The following is a 14708-nucleotide window of genomic DNA, read 5'->3' as shown; positions in this document are numbered from 1 at the left end:
CACTGTTGCTTAGCCTCAATGTTTTGTCATTAGAGTATATGCCCCCCCCCCCCTTTGTGGGAAAGCCTGATTCCACAACCCCCACTATAATGAGTCCTCCTCCGCAAATAATCTGCCTCTCTCTTATCTCGCCTGAGTTTTAGTTTTAATCAGTCTCTCTTTTAATCATTACATGTAGCCTGCCCATTGTCATTGTGATTGTGCCTATTGTAATTTTATATTGCTACGTTTTCATATGTTTTATGTAATTAGGTTGTTTGTTGTTTATTGTTTGCATTTTCGGTTTTATTTTATTTTAATGTGCTGTTTGGGCTTGGCCTCATGTAAGCCACTCTGAGTTCCCATTGGGAATAATAATATAATAATAATAACAATTATTATTATTATTATTATTATTATTATTATTATTTATCATTCCACATCCTAGTCTCCAGGGCAGAAGAAAACAAGCTTGCTCCCCCCTCCCTATGACTTCCTCTCACATATTTATACATGGCTATCATGTCTCCTCTCAGCCTTCTCTTCTTCAGGCTAAACATGCCCAGCTCTTTAAGCTGCTCCTCATAGGGCTTCTTCTCCAGTCCCTTGATCATTTTAGTCACCCTCCTCTGGACATATTCCAGCTTGTCAACGTCTCCCTTCAATTATGGTGCCCAGAATTGGACACAATATTCCAGGTGTGGTCTAACCAAGGCAGAATAGACACTATACTCCTATTGATGCAGGCCAAAATCCCATTGACTTTTTTTGCCATTGTTGGTAATTACACAAAAAGTCACGAACAATTTGATGAGTTATCAGACTTTACTAAGCATTTTGAGAATGAAACAAATCTAAAAAATAACCCTGTACATGGAGTTTATCTTATTAGATGTGTCCTGTGCCTGGATATTGCTCACTTCAAGATTAAATCTGTTGTTCAAACCCTAGTTTGGTGGAATATTGGCTTACTGCTTTTCAAACAGAAAAAAATGCAAATTACAGGCCAGGGCCATTAGTTGGATGAACTTTTAAAAATGTATTTATTTATGTGTTTATTTTGATCGTATTTTGCTTTTGTAATTGTACAAATCTAGTTCCATTTTAATATTTCCCTTTTGTGTGTTTTAAATTGTAATGCCTTTTAAGTGTGAGCCCCTTTAGGTCTCAAAAGTAGTAGTAGTAGTAGTAGTAGTAGTAGTAGTAGCAGTAGCAGTAGTAATTGTTCCACTGAAAGCAAGTATTGACTTGTTTGGGAGCCACAACCCAGGCTCTGTCTTGAGCATGAATGGTACGTTGAACAAACCATTTTTGGTTTAATGTATTGCTGAAGGCTTTCATGGCTTGAATCACTGGGTTGCTGTGAGTTTTCCGGGTTGTATGGCCATTTTACAGAAACATTCTGATCTTTCGCCCATATCTATGGCAGGCATCCTCAGAGATTGTGAGGTCTTTCGGAAACTAGGCAAGCAAAGTTTATATATCTGTGAAATGTCCAGGATGGAAGAAAGAACTCTTGTCTGTTTGAGGGAAGTGTTAATGTTGCAATTGGCCACCTTGATTAGCATCGAATTGCCTTGCAGCTTCAAAACATGTCTGGTTGCTGCCTGGGGATCCTTGGGGGGTGTCTACAAGAACGTGGACAATTTCAACAGAAAGGAGTAAACCATGAAAATGAACGAAATCTGGGTACTCTAAAATCATCAGTAAATAAAGAGCAACACTAAAAAAATCGGGAATTCCAGACACGAATAATCAGGGCCAGCTAACACTTCCCAACAAATGATTCCCCCAGACAGGAAGCAGACAGGTTTTGAAGCTGCAAGGCTGTTAAATGCTAATTTAGGTGGCCAATTGCAACATTCATGCTTGCCTCAAGCAGACAAGAGTTATTTCTCCCACCCTGGACATTCGACAGATATATAAACCTCACTTGACTAGTTTCCAACAGACTTCACAACCTCTGAGGATGCCTGCCATAGATGTGGATGAAACGTCAGGAGAGAATGCTTCTGGAACATGGCCATACATCCCGGAAAACTCACAGCAACCCATTTTTGGTTTGTTTAGCCACTCACAGTAGTGAGAGGAGCCATTTGAGAAAAAGCAACATGAAACTAGATCATAGTAAGGTTAGATTCTCCAGAATCCTGATTAACAATTCCATATAAGTGAAGTCTATACGTTGCCACTTTAACAGATAATTATCATGTCTCTGCTAGCTGAGAGTATGTATTTAGTTTGTTACCAGACTATAATTATCTTATTAAATATATAATTGGCTGTATTTATGCTATTCTGTTGTCATGTGTGGTGCATTTCATTTCTGCGACAAAAAGTGCATGTTCACTAATTTTCAGGTTTGAAAACAGCTCTGTGAATACACACAGTTCTGCATGCGTTGGCGCCTCCACTGTAGATTGATCTTGTGGTGACTTTGAAAACTGATTGTAATGTTTTAATTTTTAAAGTGAAAGCTGTGCTCAAAAAGAGAGAATATGGACCAAAGTACATGAAGAATAATTTCATCACCGGTGTCAGAGCGATCAATGAATTCTGTCTTAAGTCCAGGTAGGATTGCTGCAAATTTAAAAATTAGAATAAAATAGCTTCTAGTTGCCTTAATGTGCTAGCCAACAAGTAATGAAAGAAGCAATAATACTGTTTAGGGTTTTTCATGTTGTGTTTTTTCAAATATTGTCGGATTGCAGCTTCCATCAACCCTAGTTAGTATAGTCAATTGTTAGTTATATTGGGATTTATAGTCCAGTGACTCTAGGAGGACCAAATTGCATTTTCCACAGACACCAAATGTCCATTTCAGACTACAGTGGGGGGAAAAAGTATTTAGTCAGATACCAATTGTACAAGTTCTCCCATTTAAAAAGATGAGAGAGGCCTGTAATTGACATCATAGGTAGACCTCAACAATGAGAGACAACATGAGAAAAACACATCCAGAAAATCACATTGTCTGATTTTGAATGAATTTATTTGCAAATTATGGTGAAAAATAAGTATTTGGCCCATAACAAAAGTTCACCTCAATACTTTATTGGCAATGACAGAGGTCAAACATGTTCTGTAAGTCCTCACAAGGTTGGCACACACTGCTGCTGGTATGTTGGTCCATTCCTCCATGCAGATCTCCTCAAGAGCAGTGATGTTTTGGGGCTGTCGCTGGGCAACACAGACTTTCAACTCCCTCCAAAGGTTTTCTATAGGGTTGAGATCTGGAGACTGGAGTGTGACTGCTTGAGGTTGTGGACAGGTGTCTTTTATATTCATAACAAGTTCAAATAGGTGCCATTACTACAGGTAATGGGTGGAGGACAGAGGAGCCTCTTAAAGCAGAAGTAACAGGTCTGTGAGACCCAGAAATCTTGCTTGTTTGTAGGTGACCAAATACTTATTTTCCACCATAATTTGCAAATAAATTCAAAAATCATGTGATTTTCTGGATGTGTTTTCTCATGTTGTCTCTCATAGTTGAGGTCTACCTATGATGTCAATTACAGACCTCTCTCATCTTTTTAAGTGGGAAAACTTGTACAATTGGTATCTGACTAAATACTGTACTTGTGTTTACTAGACAGTCCAGGGGGTCAGAAATGATTGTAATGTACTGTTCAGTACAAAAGATAGCAGAGTTAAAGAAGTATTCATTAATTGACTATAGTTCACATGAATTGAGTGTGTTTATTCAGTATATAAATATTTGTGTGTGTACAAGAAAATCCAGAAGAGAAATGTTTACTTCAGGGAGCATACCAGTCATGGTTTGTGCTAAACAAGGTTCAGAACCATTCTGTGGTTTCTGCTACCAGATCAACAGCAGATAAACCATGGTTTCAAGTTGCTTGCGGTCGTGCTTTTTCTTTCCTTTCAAGCACCTCTTTCTGTTTTTCAACAGTGACTTAGATCAGCTCAGGAAAATCAGACGACGAAGCCCTCATGATGACACAGAAGCTTTCACGGTGTTTTTGAGAGCAGATGTGGAGGCCAAGTAAGCACAACTTTGAAAAAGTAGTTCTCCAAAGTATAGTTTGAAACTTCTATCACTTTCCCATTTTATCTACCTTTTTGTGGTAGTCCATTCACTATGTTGTTGGAGTTTATTATGGGTTTATGTTGAGATCTGTCCCACGACTGGTCAAGAGGACCTCTGTTTTGTCAGGATTAAGCTTCAAATTGTTAACCCTCATCCAGCCCATCACAGCCATCAGACACTGGTTCTGGACCCGAGGGGCTTCCTTGGAATCTGGTGGAAAAGAGTAATAGAGTGTCATCCGCGTACAGATGGCACCAAACTCCAGAACTCGGGATGACCTTATTGACCAGCCTATCCTTTAACTAGTTTTGCATATTGGCCCCCCTCCCCCCCCAAAATGAGTCTGTTGTTGTTTATGATGCTTGTTAATTATTGTTTATGCTGTTTTTATGCTATTTTAATATGTTATTGTTCTGTTTTTAAATGTATGTTGCCTTAGGCTTGGCCCCATGTAAACAGCCCCGAGTCCCCTTGGGGAGATGGCGGCAGGGAACCTCGGTTCTCTCAGTCTCTGCCTCTGAAGGGTGGACAGTGGTGGGCAGGCCGAGAGGGAGCTGCTCAGATAGGGAGGAGGAAATGAAGGATGGAAGGACTGGCTGAAGCCCCTGAACTCTGTTAACCCCATGTGACCTTGCAAATTGGTTTAATTTCTTCTATGTCTGAGCTCTGGAAAGGATTAATAGTATTTCAGTGCATTTCAATGTGAAAATTTGCTTTGACATACAAGTTACAAGCTTGGTCACAGAACAAATTAAACTTGTATGTCAAGATATTACTGTATTTAACAGCACTTTAAAGTTTTTATATACGGAACGATCCATTTATCTGCATAGATATGTTATCAGATTTACTGCGGTTAGCAAAATTTTTGGCTAAAAGTGAATCCTATTGAATGAACAACTTCCAGGGTAGCATACTATGTTGTTGTTCATTCGTTCATTCGTTTCCGACTCTTTGTGACCTCGTGGACCAGCCCACGCCAGAGCTCCCTGTTGGCCATCACCACCCCCAGCTCCTTCAAGGTCAATCCAGTCACTTCAAGGATTCATTCCATCCATCCGTCTTGCCCTTGGTCAGCCCCTCTTCCTTTTTCCTTCAATTTTCCCCAGTATCACTACTATAGAATTGTGCTAAAAGACCTAGGAAATGTCTAGAAAGGACACATCTGTAGGTATGGCTAAATCCTTCATTCTGACTGGTCAGCTTCTCACAGAAGCATACCCTAAAGTCATGCTGGAAGACTTAGGAAGTGCCTGGAAAGGATTTGTTTTATCACATATAAGTAATGAAACTGCAGATGCTGGTTTTGTTGATATGGGGGTTATATGATACTGACTGTATTTCAGAATTAAAATAATCAGAAAACAGGAGGTATATTGTTTCACAGTATTTTAGTTGTATGAATAAATAGAATTGTGTGTGTGTTTACTTTTGAATTCTTGATTATAGGTCTTTAGAGGTCTGGGGAAGTCCAGAAGCTCTTGCTCAAGAGAGAAAAAGGCGTAAAGAAGCAGAGATTGAGTACAGAGAAAGTAAGTGTAGAATGCTGTAGGAGATGGTTAATACTGCATTTCATTGTGTAACGGTTGCAGCCTCCTTTTTTTTCTTGTTGCTTTAAGAAAATCGGATAACTGGTAAGAGGAAATGGCAAGAAACAGGTTTTGAGTTAATATTAACATCAACATCTTAATGGTAGTTGCTATAAAACAGACAACATCAGAACATGTCTCGCCTTTAGTGGAGAAAATTAAGTAGAAGCTGAGTGGCCAACTCTCAAGAGTACTATAGTTGTATCCCACACTATAGTTTTTGTTTTGACTGAGTGTTGTAAAAATCTCTTTCAGATCTACAATTCATACCTTTGTTGAAAGGAAAGCATGCATGTTTGTTGAGTTGTGCATTTATTGGAGATTAGCAACCAATCCCAGCTCTGAATCTACTTATATTCTAGTTTTTACATATGCACAGCAGCAACTTTTTAAAAGATTGTTCTGGCCTAGAACTTGTCATGTAAGATTTGAACACTGCATATTTTTGTTTGTTGTCCACAAAAGAATCTGAAATTCTCCTTCCCTCTTCTTTTATTAGTAATACCTGCTTCTAACATATTTTCACAGATTTGTTTAGAAACCAAAGATTGTTGAAGGAATACAAAGACTTCCTCGGAGAAACAAAGGTGAGAAAGTTGCTTTTGTATAACTTGCTTGTAATACTTGGTCATGGTGCAATACTAGGTATAAGTACAGGTTGAGTCTCCCTTACATGGCAATTTGAAATACTCTAAAAAGCAGAAACCTTTTACCATCAGCCACCCAATTCCACCTTCGGGGAAAGGGGGCTAGTCACACATGGCTGCGCATGGTGGTGGGTGGCCTGGAAACAGACAATGAAGACAAGTGGAAAGCAACCCCATTACTTTTCTGCTACTTTGCTAAAAGGACAAAAAGTGTGCTGACCACCAGGGATCATTTACTTTTTACAGGTGCCTTCTCTCCTTCCCCTTCTTCCTTGTGCTGTGTGTAAAGCCTTCCCGAGTCCTTTGGGGAGGTGGTGGTGGGATACAAGAATAAAGTTGTTGTTGTGGTGGTGGTGGTTGTTATTCACCTTTGTTATTCACCTTTCTGGGTTTCTAAAACTCATCAGGCACTGGATGTGTGACTAGCCACCTCTCTCCTTCTCCTTCTTCCTTGCCCCGTGTGTAAACTTCCCCGAGTCCCTTTGGGGAGATGGTGGTGGGATACAAGAATAAAGTTGTTGTTGTTGTTGTTGTTGTTCACCTTTGTTATTCACCTTTCTGAGTTTCTTAAAACTCATCAGGCACTGGATGTGTGACTAGCCACCTCTCTCCTTCTCCTTCTTCCTTGTCCCGTATGTAAGCCTCCCCGAGTTCCTTTGGGGAGATGGTGGTGGGATACAAGAATAAAGTTGTTGTGGTTGTTGTTATTCACCTTTGTTATTAACCTTTCTGGGTTTCTTAAAACTCATCAGGCACTGGATGTGTGACTAGCCACCTCTCTCCTTCACCTTCTTCCTTGTGCTGTGTATAACCTCCCTGAGTCCCTTGGGGGAGATGGTGGTGGGATACAAGAATAAAGTTGTTGTTGTTGTTGTTGTGGTGGTGGTGGTTGTTGTTGTTATTTGCCTTTCTGGGTTTCTTAAAAGTCATCAGGCACTGGATGTGTGACTAGTCACCTTTCCCCCCATTCCCCTCATTTGCTATGTATATGCAAATACAGATATTCCAAAATCTGAAAAAAATCCAAAGCCTGAAAAACTTCTAATCTCAAGCATTTCAGGTAAAGGAGACCCCATCTGTACCTAGAATGTGATTCTTCCTGTGTAATACTGCGAACATACAGAATAATAGTATAAAACAGTGGTTCTCAAATTGTGCTGTTCCAGATATTTTGAACTTCAGCTCCCACTATTCCTAACAACTGGTATTTCCGGGAGCTAAAGTTCAAAACACCCAGAAGAGCACAGTTTGAGAAACTCTGGTATAAAAGATGGCATGCAAACAAAGAGATGGGCTTTCTGAGAATCTATCTTTCCTTTCAATGCGGAATAAGTTTCTAGTCCTTATGTATTTGAAAGGCTGTGGACATTTTCTTTCTCATGGGGGTCATGTGTTCCATTGAAAGAATTGAAAATGGGACAGGGGAGGCAAGGTGGATGAAAAATACTGTTGTGAATTGTTTCTCCTTTTAAATAATTATTTTATAAAGCAAAATTGTAAAATATTCCTACTAATCATGTGAAAGGTTGTTTTACTGTATATATAAAGTTGTTTTACTGTTCGTAGGTCTTCAGTATTCAGCTGATTAGTTTTAAGATTTTTCATTGACACTTTTTTACAGTAAAAGGTTCCCTCAGTTAATTTGGCACCAATTTTTAAAAATTGCTTTTTAAAAAATACAGTGCTGTGGAATCTCTGACTCACCAGATATACTATTGGCACTCCAATCTCTATCAGCTTTAGGCAGTTGGCCAATGTCCAGGGATTACAGGATTTGTAGTCTGCCATAATTAGGCTGGCCATAGATCTCCTGCCCTTGCTTTTAATATAAGCAGTTGCAAAAGTTCAGGCATCAGGCTCAGACATTGGTTGCCTACATACTTGTATTGTTTAATAAACTTGCTTTTGCTGCAGAACTGTTGTTGTTTTGATGTGTTTATTTATGCATATTTAACTGACAATCCGTTGCAACTCGTATACATACTTGCTTACAGTTTATTTTACCTGACATACAGCTCTTGAAATCATAATAACAGCACATTATTGAACGCTTATGTTTTTAATTTTAGCCACGTTCTACCACATCAACACTGTTTCTGAGCGGGCCAGGAAAGGTGGTGATGGTTGCTATTTGCATGTAAGTTTTTTCTTAAAGTGTGCATTGGCTAAACCTAGAAACTGAAAAATAAAAGCTTTATAATAAATTTAAGTCCCATAGTATTTTGATTCTGTAATGGTGGCATTTTCTGGTCTGAAAAACAGAATTTATTTTCATTAATGAAGCCCAAAAGTCACCATAGAATGAAGGCGTGAACATCTTGCACCATCTTCTGCAAGATATTAGATTGCTAAACACTTGTTTTTATTTTAGTAGCTGAGACTCTGCTTCTATAGTATTTTTGCTTGCCATTTGTCCTGTTAAGATATAAGGATTTATGGTCCTATCAATATCAGGTTAGGTAGTGGTCTATTATAGATAGATATATTCTTCAACATAGTTTTTAACATAAATAGTGTATGGGTTTTATCCTTCCCACTGCTAATCAAATTGTCCCATACTTACTGTTGTGTAATGTTTAATGCCTACATCGATATTCATCAGACTTCTCTTTTCTTAATAAGAGTTGGTATTATTATTATTACTAGCTTGGGTACCTGGTATTGTCTGTATTATTTGAAAAAGTCAATGTTTCAATTGTTCAAAATGCAGAAGGTTGTGGGTGAACTACAGTTGACATCATGCTAGGTTAACTCTGAGAAACTCCCATCAGTACTTAAAGTTTCTTATGTTGGGCAAGTTTGCTCTAGATGCATCATTGGTGGGGTTCAGTGTGTTCTCTGGCTGTAGGGTCAACTACAACTCCCACTATGGTGAGTCAATCTCCTCAAACCCCTCCAGTAGGTTGAGTTAATCATGGGGGTTCTGTGTACCAAGTTTGATCCTGATCCATCATTGGTGGAGATCACAGTTTCTCTGGTTGTGGGTAAAATATAGCTCTCAGAAAGGAAGGTCAGTTCCCACCAAACTCCTCCAGTAATCAAATTTTGGTATATCGGGTATTTGTACCTAGTTTGGTCCAGATCCATCGGTGTTTGGGTTCACAGTGCTCTCTGTATGTAGGTGAACGACAACTTCCCCAAATCAAGCTAAATTTTCCCAAAGACCTCCAGTATTTTTTGCTCAACATGGGGGCTCTGTGTGCCAAGTTTGGTCCTATTCCATCTTTGGTAGAGTTCAGAGTGTTCATTGATTGCAGGTAAACTATAAATCCCAGTACCTACAACTCCAAATTGTTCAGGCCAATTCCCCTCAAAACCCACCAGTATTCAAATTTGGGTATATCAGGTATGTATGCCAAGTTTGGTCCATATCCATCATTGTTTGGGTTCATAGTGCACTTTGGGTTTAGGTGAACTATAACTCCTATAAATCCCTCCAAAGACCTCCAGTAATTTTTGTTGGTCATGGGGGTTCTGTGTGCCAAGTTAGTTCCAGCTCCATCATTGGTGGAGTTCAGAGCGCTCTTGGATTTCAGGTGAACTATATATCCCAGTACCTATAATTCCTATAAATCATTTTTTCACTTTTATTACATGTATAGATGATGATGATGATGATGATGATACATCCTAGTTTAAAGGGCATCTGTTTTAATTCTCAGCCATGCTTAGTGCTGATGCTATTCAATGGGTAAAACAAACCAGTGAAGATGAAGGAAATTCCTAGGATCACATTTTTTGAAAGCAAAGAGAAGTGCTTATTAAATATATTTAATTTGTGTTTTTCCTTCCTCCATCCCCAGAAATGGCTTGAATTTTTTTTTCAAGCTTCTTGCATGGGTTTACACGGGTTCTGCAAGCATGTTCTCTGAAGCCATCCATTCATTGGCAGATACTTGCAATCAAGTGAGTATTGTCTCTAGTTTTGGATTTTATTGTTAAATAGTGTTGTGGAGTGGGACACTGTCAGCTTCAAAGAAACACACACACACACACAGATATAAAATTGCTCAAAATTTCAAAACCATGGGGGAAAGCTCCCCCCTCCTTTCTTTCCAGAACGAAACATCGGGGTTTTTTTTTTAGAAAAGGCAGGAAAAGCAACATCACCCTCCTTGACAATTTGAAAATTGTTTTGTTAATTTAAGAACATAAAGATCATTATATATTATTTTGTTTAGCATAAAATTGGTATGTTTAATAAAGTAAAAAGGCAGTTTATTAAGAAAGTAATTACAAATTAAACTAAAAGGAAAATCTGTTTCAAGCCATAAGGAGAGGCGAGTAAGAAATATAATAATAATTATTATAATTATAATTATAATTATTAGCTTTGGTTTACCGGTTTGAGCAAAGGGCAAAAATCTGCCAATAAAACAGTACAAAACATCAACATTATTAAAATATAGAAAATTATTTTGTCTTCATTAGTCCTCAGTAGTGTCAAATAAACAGAAAGCACTCATTCCCTTAAACTGACATGAGAGAAGGAAACACAAATCAGGAATAATAGTGATCAGATACTATATTCTTATATAAAGGTTTTCTTCTTTTTTGGGAATGCTTTTGGGCCAGTAAAGTGAACATTTTCTCCCGAGCATTTTATTATTGTCTCTTAAAACAAAACAATGGTCCGTTTTTACAATGTTGTAGCAAAAAAGGGAAAAATTGAATATTTCTGCATGTACATACATGTAATATTAAAAACTGTACTGGCTCTACTTGGCAGAATAAACACTATAGAGTTTCGCGGGATATCCAAACAGGCCACAACTCTCGAAGTTGTGTATTACATGTTTTCCAGTACAAATCATTTACAAATCAGTACAAATCATTTACAAATCAGTACAAATCATTTCAAATTTAGTTGTATTTCCTGTTATAAATAACAAATGTTTTGCTTTGTAAGTATGATTGGCTCTTAGTTTCATTGGAATACAAGCTGATATGCTTTAGGATACGGTACATGGACAACTTAAGGTACACACACACAAACACACAGCCTTTATTGGCATACAACAACAAAATCACAACACAGGCATATACAACAAGAGGAAGTCACAGATAAAAAGGAAAACATACTTAACTCTCAGGAATAACATTTGCAACAGTCTCACAAAAGAATGCATTAGAGTTGTTCCAAAAATATGGAATTTTATAACAGCCTTGCCATTGGGAACGCTGGGAAAAATGGAATTCCTGTATTTCATCTGTATATTATCATATTTGGGGCAAACAAACAAACAATAGTGAAATATTTCAACAGAGACCAGGTCACAAGAACAAACCCTTTTGGAACATTCCACTTTTTATATCTGGGTGGGATTAATCAAAATGCGAAGATATACTGCCACGACTCCATGCTTGCATGTAATTTATGATGTGGTAGGGGAACACGTTGCCTGCTGCAAGACACACATCTATGGAGCCCTATTTAGTTTCTGGAGAAACTTGAGATGTAGTGTATTAAATGATTTATTAATTGCAAATATCCAAATAGGGGAGTCATGCAGTAACAGAGAACCAATCCTAGCCTCAAAAACTTTGAGGGCAGCAGTGATATATTGGTTACCATTACTGTAGAGAAATATATATATTGCCGCAATGTTGGTATGTGCAGAAGCCATTACTGCTTGTCATTGTGAGAGCCATGACAAGTTATATCTGTAGCAAATACCAAGGTATCGAAAGTATTTGACTTGTTAAAATTTTGTGGCCCCTGATCTGCCAAGACAGAGATTTCCACTTGTTGTTGTTGTTGTTGTTGTTGTTGTTGTTGTTGTTGTGTGTTTTCAAGTCATTTTAGACTTAGGTTGACCCTGAGCGAGGGCCAGGTAAATGACCTTGGAGGGCTGTGTCCGGCCCTCGGGCCTTAGTTTGAGGACCCCTGGTTTAGTTAATTCTGAAAATGATAAGCTATTTTAAATTTTATTTTTGTACATTATTTTCATGCACAGGCTTTGTTAGCGTTGGGAATCAGTCAGTCTGTGAGGACACCAGACTCAAGTCATCCGTAAGTAGGTTGTTTTTAAAAACAACACTTATGAACCTCCATATTGTGTCATATTACTTATGGATATGCATGTCCGAACCTACATTTAGTATTTGAATATCCCACATTGTATCCTAGTATGATATCATTGTTTATAATCAGGTCCAAACTCTAAAGGAAATAATTTGTATCAATTTATAATTTGATTTTCTCCTCATATGTAGCCTAAGAGGACTTACAACAATTCAGAACAAAGTTATGCTAAAACTTTTATTATACATGAGTTTTTTAAAAAAATTGACTGTTCCAAAAGTGCCTAGTTGAATAATTTTGGGTGGTTTGGGGCTTTATATTAAACATGAGAGGGATTTTTTCAGGTTTCTTTGACACCTGAAATAAACAGTAAGTTTACTTGCACTGTGTTAAAATGGGTGGGCATGCATGGCAAGGGTGTTTTCACCTTTACTTCCTGGTAGGTCATGCTACCAAAAATCAGCCCCAGAAATCTCACTGGATTTTATTCTTGGCTATTTTGGCCAGGTTTCAGTCGGTTTTGCCTGTTTTCACCTTTAAGACATTGGAAAATCTCCCATAGATTAATGGTAAAATACAGAACTTTTGTGTAGAAGGTTTTAGGTACAATCCAAAGTATTTCTGGGCAAATCTGGCATGAACTTCTGTCTGGGATCCACTGCCAGCTCTGAGCTGGATGGAGCTGCAGTCTGGATTCTCTGTAAAAGGGTTATTTTTTCCTCTCCTTCTCCAGGTATGGCTTCACAAACATGCGGTACATTGCGTCTTTGATTAGTGGCGTTGGCATTTTCATGATGGGTGCAGGACTTTCCTGGTATCATGGTATTATAGGTCTGCTTAATCCTCAACCCATGGAATCTCTTCTTTGGGTAAGTTGTTATATCTTAAAATTGAAGTGTTTTCATTCAGCTGTAGTTTGTAATAATCTCCACATTTTTATTTTATTATTATTTTTTAAATTAGAAGCCAATGCATGAGGGAAACAGACCTGCTTGTGTACAGTTTCTTATACTGAGTTATTTTCTACGTGAATGTTTAGCATCTTGGAGTCAGGTGTGAGATACCTGTTGTAATGGACTCCACTCCCTGTCAGTCCATCACAAATGTCAATAGGCATAATTAGGATTATTATACTAGTTCAACATCTTTTGAGATTCCATGTCTCTACTTCTTTCATAGATGTGATTTGTTTACTAACAAATCCCCTAGTGTTTTGCTGCTGGTTGCAATAAATTTGGGTTTTGGAATGAATGTATTGCAGGAACCAAATGGAAAATGCCTTTGGTTTTTTTTTTTTTGTTTGGTTTTAATGCTTTAATTATTGAAATCCAATGTATTTTAATTTGTGCTATATTATTTCTGTTTCTGTTGGGCTTGGTCCCCATGTAAGCCGCCCGAGTCGCTTTGGGGAGATGGTGGCGGGATATAAGAATAAAGTTGCTGTTATTATTGTTCTGGAACAGCTGTTCCAGGAGCTTCAAATTTGTTTGCTTTGCACTGAGTGTTTGTTTATAGTTCTAAGTTTCAGGGACTCTGCAGATAGGTGGTTTTCTTTGGCTGCATTCATAGGGCAAGCCACCTGTCAATTATCATTGGGTTCCCTGGTTCCACCCCCTTTCTAGGCTTTGGAGGGAAGGGGAAAGAAAAAGGTACATTCTACCACACATGGTGGACTTGCAATAAAGTAAAAAATTACTGGAAACAGATCCATGTATATCTCGAAAAAATGTTAAACACACATTTCAAAATGACACCTCAAATGTACCTTTTGAATATGCCCGATGAAGAATTAGGAAAAAAAATGGAATTTTTTTTATTACATGACAGCCCGAATAGTATATGCCAGATATTGGAAAACCCCAGAGATACCTCCTTTAGAAGAATGGGAAAAATATATTACAGATATGTTGATAATGGACAAAACAACTGTATTATTAAGAGGAGAACTATTAGATAACTTTGTTAGTGAATGGCAACCAATGTATCAACATCTTAATGTAAAATTAAATTAAAAATGTATATAAAGGATCCTATAAGACTGTAGACAAGGAGGAAGCGGATGTAAAGTAAGATTCTACGATATTTTATATGTATTATTATATGTATTATATTATTATATGTATTTTATGTGTAGTATACAGTCTACTATTTAGATAGTAGACTGTGAACCCTTGAAGGAAATATATTATCAGATAAATGATTAAGGAACATTAATAGAGAGTATTGCACTGTACGCAACAAACACTTGCGAATATATGTCTACTTGATTAAATAAAAAATTAAAAAATATATAATTGGAGGAAAAACAGAAAAAGAAAATTACTTCTTCAGAGGCTTCTCTCTAGTTCATTCAGAAATGGTTGAATGTCTCTACTGTTTCCATCAAAATGGCAAAGTTACAGGACGTATGAGTTCCA

The 14708-nt window shown here is 37.7% G+C and overlaps 1 protein-coding gene across 1 annotated transcript in view; it reads left to right on the top strand.

The window, feature by feature from the left end:
• The window catches only part of SLC30A9 (solute carrier family 30 member 9), a 44120-nt gene that overhangs the window by 13968 nt on the left and 15444 nt on the right, over window positions 1-14708 (top strand). The window contains exons 4-11 of the mRNA XM_060778455.2: window positions 2451-2550; window positions 3893-3985; window positions 5480-5562; window positions 6148-6206; window positions 8336-8403; window positions 10070-10172; window positions 12224-12279; window positions 13025-13160. Of these exons, the coding sequence (XP_060634438.1) occupies window positions 2451-2550; window positions 3893-3985; window positions 5480-5562; window positions 6148-6206; window positions 8336-8403; window positions 10070-10172; window positions 12224-12279; window positions 13025-13160 (698 nt within the window). The remainder of the gene's footprint in view (window positions 1-2450; window positions 2551-3892; window positions 3986-5479; window positions 5563-6147; window positions 6207-8335; window positions 8404-10069; window positions 10173-12223; window positions 12280-13024; window positions 13161-14708) is intronic.

The sequence above is a fragment of the Anolis sagrei genome, chromosome 5 (assembly GCF_037176765.1).
Source record: "Anolis sagrei isolate rAnoSag1 chromosome 5, rAnoSag1.mat, whole genome shotgun sequence".
NCBI classification, from domain to species: Eukaryota; Metazoa; Chordata; class Lepidosauria; order Squamata; family Dactyloidae; genus Anolis; species Anolis sagrei.
The sequence above is the reverse complement of the archived record's forward strand: the minus strand, read 5'-3'. Positions and strand labels throughout refer to the sequence as shown.